We start from the raw sequence: 8,010 nt of genomic DNA, 5'->3' as shown, positions 1-8,010 counted from the left end.
CCCTGGAGCCGAGCTCCCTGCCATCCAGGACCTCCATATCAGAGGGCGGTGCGGACAGCCCAGTACATCCCTGGAGCCGAGCTCCATGCCATCCAGGACCTCCATATCAGAGGGCGGTGCGGACAGCCCAGTACATCCCTGGAGCCGAGCTCCCTGCCATCCAGGACCTCCATATCAGAGGGCGGTGCGGACAGCCCAGTACATCCCTGGAGCCGAGCTCCCTGCCATCCAGGACCTCCATATCAGAGGGCGGTGCGGACAGCCCAGTACATCCCTGGAGCCGAGCTCCCTGCCATCCAGGACCTCTATATAAAAGGCAGTGATGAAAGGAAGGCCCGGATAATTGTTACAGACTCCAACCACCCAATACATAGACTGTTCTCTCTGCTTCCGCATGGCAAGTGGTACCGGAGCGTCAAGTCTGACACCAACAGGTTCCTGAACAGCTTCTATCCCCAAGCCATAAGACTGTTAAATAGCTAACAAAATGACTACAGGTCTATATTCTACCTCTATCACTCCAGTATCCCTGTACATTGTTAATATGGTACTGACCCTGTATATAGTCACCTTACCCCTATACATATCTACCTCCATCACTCCAGTATCCCTGTACATTGTTAATATGGTACTGACCCTGTATATAGTCACCTTACCCCTATACATATCTACCTCCATCACTCCAGTATCCCTGTACATTGTTAATATGGTACTGACCCTGTATATAGTCACCTTACCCCTATACATATCTACCTCCATCACTCCAGTATCCCTGTACATTGTTAATATGGTACTGACCCTGTATATAGTCACCTTACCCCTATACATATCTACCTCCATCACTCCAGTATCCCTGTACATTGTTAATATGGTACTGACCCTGTATATAGTCACCTTACCCCTATACATATCTACCTCCATCACTCCGGTATCCCTGTACATTGTTAATATGGTACTGACCCTGTATATAGTCACCTTACCCCTATACATATCTACCTCCATCACTCCAGTATCCCTGTACATTGTTAATATGGAACTGACCCTGTATATAGTCACCTTACCCCTATACATATCTACCTCCATCACTCCAGTATACCTGGTACTATATATTGACTACTTCATTGTTGGTAAATGAGCTCGTAAGAAAGGCGTCTCACTGTACTGGTGCATTGAACAATAACACGTTAAACTTGTCCAAGACTACCACCTAGTGGACAGTTTATTTACTTAAAACGCTTTAACTTGACCGGATCTAGTTTGGCCCTCACGAATAGCCGTAGGCAAAGCGTCCTGGCAACGGGGGGATGGAACTACACTTTAATTTAGCAAGCCGGTTATCTCCACAACGGAGAACAATACGTTACCGGTTATATAGTCTTAAGTTATAATATTTATGTTTGTTCACTATACTTTTTTTAATTCTCAAGTTATCGTATAAAGCGGGATGGCTATCAACAACCCATCGGTGTTTCTGTTGATGATAAACGGACAGATAGAGGGGGCGAATGTGAGTAGCTAGCTAACGTTAGTAACGAGCTAGCTAAGCATCTAACGTTAGTAACGAGCTAGCTAGCTAAGTATCTAACGTTAGTAACGAGCTAGCTAAGAATCTAACGTTAGTAACGAGCTAGCTAAGAATCTAACGTTAGTAACGAGCTAGCTAGCTAAGTATCTAACGTTAGTAACGAGCTAGCTAAGAATCTAACGTTAGTAACGAGCTAGCTAAGAATCTAACGTTAGTAACGAGCTAGCTAAGAATCTAACGTTAGTAACGAGCTACCTAGCTAAGCATCTAACGTTAGTAACAAGCTACCTAGCTAAGCATCTAACGTTAGTAACGAGCTAGCTAAGCATCTAACGTTAGTATCGAGCTAGCTAAGCATCTAACGTTAGTAACGAGCTAGCTAAGCATCTAACGTTAGTAACGAGCTAGCTACCTAAGCATCTAACGTTAGTAACGAACTAGCTTGCTAGCTAAGCATCTAACGTTAGTAACGAGCTAGCTTGCTAGCTAAGCATCTAACGTTATTAGCTTGCTAGCTAAGCATCTAACGTTATTAGCTTGCTAGCTAAGCATCTAACGTTAGTAACGAGCTAGCTACCTAAGCATCTAACGTTAGTAACGAACTAGCTTGCTAGCTAAGCATCTAACGTTAGTAACGAACTAGCTTGCTAGCTAAGCATCTAACGTTAGTAACGAGCTAGCTAGCTAAGAATCTAACGTTAGTAACGAGCTAGCTACCTAAGCATCTAACGTTAGTAACGAACTAGCTTGCTAGCTAAGCATCTAACGTTAGTAACGAACTAGCTTGCTAGCTAAGCATCTAACGTTAGTAACGAGCTAGCTAGCTAAGAATCTAACGTTAGTAACGAGCTAGCTACCTAAGCATCTAACGTTAGTAACGAGCTAGCTTGCTAGCTAAGCATCTAACGTTAGTAACGAACTAGCTTGCTAGCTAAGCATCTAACGTTAGTAACGAGCTAGCTAGCTAAGCATCTAACGTTAGTAACGAGCTAGCTACCTAAGCATCTAACGTTAGTAACGAGCTAGCTACCTAGCTAAGCATCTAACGTTAGTAACGAGCTAGCTAGCTAAGCATCTAACGTTAGTAACGAGCTAGCTACCTAAGCATCTAACGTTAGTAACGAGCTAGCTAGCTAAGCATCTAACGTTAGTAACGAGCTAGCTACCTAAGCATCTAACGTTAGTAACGAGCTAGCTACCTAAGCATCTAACGTTAGTAACGAGCTAGCTACCTAAGCATCTAACGTTAGTAACGAGCTAGTTACCTAAGCATCTAACGTTAGTAACGAGCTAGCTACCTAAGCATCTAACGTTAGTAACGAGCTAGCTAGCTAAGCATCTAACGTTAGTAACGAGCTAGTTACCTAAGCATCTAACGTTAGTAACGAGCTAGCTACCTAAGCATCTAACGTTAGTAACGAGCTAGCTACCTAAGCATCTAACGTTAGTAACGAGCTAGCTACCTAGCTAAGCATCTAACGTTAACAAGCTAAAATGAGGCGGATCATATTAGATAACTTGACCGCTTTTTGAATGACATGTTCTATAAAACTGTCGTGTTCATTTGCTTCTCGGCCCATTCTCTCTGATGTGTTGTCAGTTTCCAGAGTATGATGACCTGTACTGTAAATACTGCTTCGTCTACGGACACGACTGGGCTCCCACCTCGGTGAGTGACACCGAGTCATCTGGAACATGTTGAAGTTCACTTACTGTGGATAGATAATATAATACACTTGTTTTACTAGCTAGCAACTACGCAAATAGATGCATGTTCATTGATGCCGGGAACTTGTAAATCTTTGACATCAGAGCGTTCAAAAACAACTAGGAACTCGGACGAAAACGAGCTCCGACTGGTAAAAAAAAAATCGATTTGAACATTCATCCAACTCGGAAATGCGGGCCTCTTTCTACAGCTCCGACCTGAAGATCACAGACGTCATGATTTGACCTATTTTTCCGAGTTCCCAGTTGTTTAAAGAGGGATCAATATCTCACCTCTCCTCCCCACTCCCAACCCCTTCTCTCTCTCCCCCTCCTCCCCTCTCCCCCTCCCAACACCCCCCTCTCTCTCTTCCCCCTCCCTCTCCTCCCCTCCCTCTCTCTCCCTCCCATCCTCTCTCTCCCTCCCATCCTCTCTCTCCAGGGTCTAGAGGAGGGAATATCTCAAATTACATCTAAAGGCAGAGACTCTCCTCAGAGAATGATCTGGAACTTTCCTCTGGAGATCACCTTCAAGAGCACCAACCCATTAGGCTGTGAGACACACCCCCTTCTCCCTCTCCCAAACCCCTCACCCCTCTCTCCCTGTGAGACACACACACACAACACACCCTTCTTACCATAGCAGACAGGTCATACCACAGCTCTAACACTGTGTTGTCTGTACCCAGGGCCTCAGATCGTGGTGAGTGTCTACGGTCCTGATACGTTTGGTAACGATGTGGTCAGAGGATACGGAGCCACACACATCCCCTTCACTCCTGGACAGTCAGTATCTCTCCTCCTCCTCCTCCTCCTCCTGGACAGTCAGTATCTCTCCTCCTCCTCCTCTCTCCTGGACAGTCAGTATCTCTCCTCCTCCTCCTCTCTCCTGGACAGTCAGTATCTCTCCTCCTCCTCTCTCCTGGACAGTCAGTATCTCTCCTCCTCCTCTCTCCTGGACAGTCAGTATCTCTCCTCCTCCTCTCTCCTGGACAGTCAGTATCTCTCCTCCTCCTCTCTCCTGGACAGTCAGTATCTCTCCTGGACAGTCAGTATCTCTCCTCCTCCTCTCTCCTGGACAGTCAGTATCTCTCCTGGACAGTCAGTATCTCTCCTGGACAGTCAGTATCTCTCCTCCTCCTCTCTCCTGGACAGTCAGTATCTCTCCTGGACAGTCAGTATCTCTCCTCCTCCTCTCTCCTGGACAGTCAGTATCTCTCCTGGACAGTCAGTATCTCTCCTCCTCCTCTCTCCTGGACAGTCAGTATCTCTCCTGGACAGTCAGTATCTCTCCTCCTCCTCTCTCCTGGACAGTCAGTATCTCTCCTGGACAGTCAGTATCTCTCCTCCTCCTCTCTCCTGGACAGTCAGTATCTCTCCTCCTCCTCTCTCCTGGACAGTCAGTATCTCTCCTCCTCCTCTCTCCTGGACAGTCAGTATCTCTCCTGGACAGTCAGTATCTCTCCTCCTCCTCTCTCCTGGACAGTCAGTATCTCTCCTGGACAGTCAGTATCTCTCCTCCTCCTCTCTCCTGGACAGTCAGTATCTCTCCTGGACAGTCAGTATCTCTCCTCCTCCTCTCTCCTGGACAGTCAGTATCTCTCCTGGACAGTCAGTATCTCTCCTGGACAGTCAGTATCTCTCCTCCTCCTCTCTCCTGGACAGTCAGTATCTCTCCTGGACAGTCAGTATCTCTCCTCCTCCTCCTCTCTCCTGGACAGTCAGTATCTCTCCTCCTCCTCTCTCCTGGACAGTCAGTATCTCTCCTGGACAGTCAGTATCTCTCCTCCTCCTCTCTCCTGGACAGTCAGTATCTCTCCTCCTCCTCTCTCCTGGACAGTCAGTATCTCTCCTCCTCCTCCTCCTCCTCTCTCCATCCCCTTCACTCCTGGACAGTCAGTATCTCTCCTCCTCCTCCTCCATCTCCTTCACTCCTGGACAGTCAGTATCTCTCCTCCTCCTCTCTCCATCTCCTTCACTCCTGGACAGTCAGTATCTCTCCTCCTCTCTCCATCCCCTTCACTCCTGGACAGTCAGTATCTCTCCTGGACAGTCAGTATCTCTCCTGGACAGTCAGTATCTCCCCTCCTCTCTCCTGGACAGTCAGTATCTCTCCTCCTCTCTCCTGGACAGTCAGTATCTTTCCTGGACAGTCAGTATCTCTCCTGGACATTCAGTATCTCTCCTCCTCTCTCCTGGACAGTCAGTATCTCTCCTCCTCCTCTCTCCTGGACAGTCAGTATCTCTCCTCCTCCTCCTCCTCCTCCTCTCTCCATCCCCTTCACTCCTGGACAGTCAGTATCTCTCCTGGACAGTCAGTATCTCTCCTCCTCTCTCCTGGACAGTCAGTATCTCTCCTGGACAGTCAGTATCTCTCCTCCTCTCTCCTGGACAGTCAGTATCTCTCCTGGACAGTCAGTATCTCTCCTCCTCTCTCCTGGACAGTCAGTATCTCTCCTGGACAGTCAGTATCTCTCCTCCTCTCTCCTGGACAGTCAGTATCTCTCCTGGACAGTCAGTATCTCTCCTCCTCTCTCCTGGACAGTCAGTATCTCTCCTGGACAGTCAGTATCTCTCCTGGACAGTCAGTATCTCTCCTCCTCTCTCCTGGACAGTCAGTATCTCTCCTGGACAGTCAGTATCTCTCCTGGACAGTCAGTATCTCTCCTGGACAGTCAGTATCTCTCCTGGACAGTCAGTATCTCTCCTCTAATGTAATCTCTTGTTTTCAGACACACCAGAACCATCCCAATGTTTGTTCCTGAATCCACATCAAGACTACAGAAATTCACAAGGTAACGTGTGTGTTGCTGGGGGGCTAAATGCTGGGGGGCTAAATGCTGAGGGGCTAAATGCTGAGGGGCTAAATGCTGAGGGGCTAAATGCTGGGGGGGCTAAATGCTGGGGGCTAAATGCTAGGGGGTTAAATGCTAGGGGGTTAAATGCTGGGGGCTAAATGCTGGGGGGCTAAATGCTGGGGGGCTAAATGCTGGGGGGCTAAATGCTGGGGGGTTAAATGCTGGGGGGTTAAATGCTGGGGGGCTAAATGCTGGGGGGCTAAATGCTGGGGGGTTAAATGCTGGGGGGTTAAATGCTGGGGGGTTAAATGCTGGGGGGTTAAATGCTGGGGGCTAAATGCTGGGGGCTAAATGCTGGGGGGTTAAATGCTGGGGGGTTAAATGCTGGGGGGCTAAATGCTGGGGGGTTAAATGCTGGGGGGTTAAATGCTGGGGGGCTAAATGCTGGGGGGCTAAATGCTGGGGGGCTAAATGCTGGGGGGCTAAATGCTGGGGGGCTAAATGCTGGGGGGCTAAATGCTGGGGGGTTAAATGCTGGGGGTTAAATGCTGGGGGGCTAAATGCTGGGGGGCTAAATGCTGGGGGGTTAAATGCTGGGGGGTTAAATGCTGGGGGGCTAAATGCTGGGGGGTTAAATGCTGGGGGGCTAAATGCTGGGGGGTTAAATGCTGGGGGGCTAAATGCTGGGGGGCTAAATGCTGGGGGGCTAAATGCTGGGGGGCTAAATGCTGGGGGGTTAAATGCTGGGGGGCTAAATGCTGGGGAGCTAAATGCTGGGGGGCTAAATGCTGGGGGGCTAAATGCTGGGGGGCTAAATGCTGGGGGGCTAAATGCTGGGGGGCTAAATGCTGGGGGGCTAAATGCTGGGGGGTTAAATGCTGGGGGGTTAAATGCTGGGGGGCTAAATGCTGGGGGGTTAAATGCTGGGGGGCTAAATGCTGGGGGGCTAAATGCTGGGGGGCTAAATGCTGGGGGGCTAAATGCTGGGGGGTTAAATGCTGGGGGGTTAAATGCTGGGGGGCTAAATGCTGGGGGGCTAAATGCTGGGGGGCTAAATGCTGGGGGGCTAAATGCTGGGGGGCTACATGCTGGGGGGCTAAATGCTGGGGAGCTAAATGCTGGGGAGCTAAATGCTGGTGGGCTAAATGCTGGGGGGTTAAATGCTGGGGGGCTAAATGCTGGGGGGCTAAATGCTGGGGGGTTAAATGCTGGGGGGCTAAATGCTGGGGGCTAAATGCTGGGGGCTAAATGCTGGGGGGCTAAATGCTGGGGGGCTAAATGCTGGGGGGTTAAATGTGTGTTACTGTGTGTGCTAAATGCTGGGGGGCTAAATGCTGGGGGGTTAAATGCTGGGGGGCTAAATGCTGGGGGGTTAAATGCTGGGGGGCTAAATGCTGGGGGCTAAATGCTGAGGGGCTAAATGCTGGGGGCTTAATGCTGGGGGGTTAAATGCTGGGGGGCTAAATGCTGGGGGGCTAAATGCTGGGGGCTAAATGCTGGGGGGCTAGGTGTGTGTGTGTTACTGTATGCTAAATGCTGGGGGGCTAAGTGTGTGTGTGTTACTGTGTGTTAAATGCTGGGGGGCTAAGTGTGTGTGTGTTTCTCTGCAGTTGGCTGCTGGGTCGACGTCCAGAGTTCACAGATCCTAAAGTAGTGGCCCAGGGAGAGGGCAGAGAAGGTAGGCTCTTGTGTGTGTGTGTGTGTGTGAGATCTCTGACGGGATTCATTCAAAGACAGTTTCCCTCAACATTCATAGATCCCATTCATGGTAAACGCTGCGCATGTCGACTGACGCACAAATCCCTTTAAAAAGCACATTGTAATGTTGGTAGGGCCTTTAAATGTATCCTGGAGTCTTCTCTCTCTCTCTACCATCTTTAAATGTATCCTGGTGTCTTCTCTCTCTACCATCTTTAAATGTATCCTGGTGTCTCTCTCTCTACCATCTTTAAATGTATCCTGGTGTCTCTCTCTCTCTCT

General features: G+C 49.1%; 1 protein-coding gene across 1 annotated transcript; it reads left to right on the top strand.

Moving 5' to 3' along the window:
* Positions 1-1,286: 1,286 nt before the first annotated feature.
* Positions 1,287-7,708, top strand: b9d1 (B9 protein domain 1; the record flags this gene model as incomplete). The annotated part of the gene is made up of 6 exons (XM_038985788.1): positions 1,287-1,507; positions 3,126-3,194; positions 3,675-3,786; positions 3,922-4,018; positions 5,965-6,027; positions 7,641-7,708. Coding segments are annotated over exons 1-6 (472 nt in total), but the record flags the coding sequence as incomplete, so codon positions are not given.
* Between the last annotated feature and the right edge of the window lie 302 nt (positions 7,709-8,010).

The sequence above is a fragment of the Salvelinus namaycush genome, unplaced genomic scaffold, assembly GCF_016432855.1.
Source record: "Salvelinus namaycush isolate Seneca unplaced genomic scaffold, SaNama_1.0 Scaffold3772, whole genome shotgun sequence".
Taxonomy (NCBI): Eukaryota; Metazoa; Chordata; class Actinopteri; order Salmoniformes; family Salmonidae; genus Salvelinus; species Salvelinus namaycush.
This window is presented reverse-complemented; position numbering and strand designations above follow the sequence as displayed.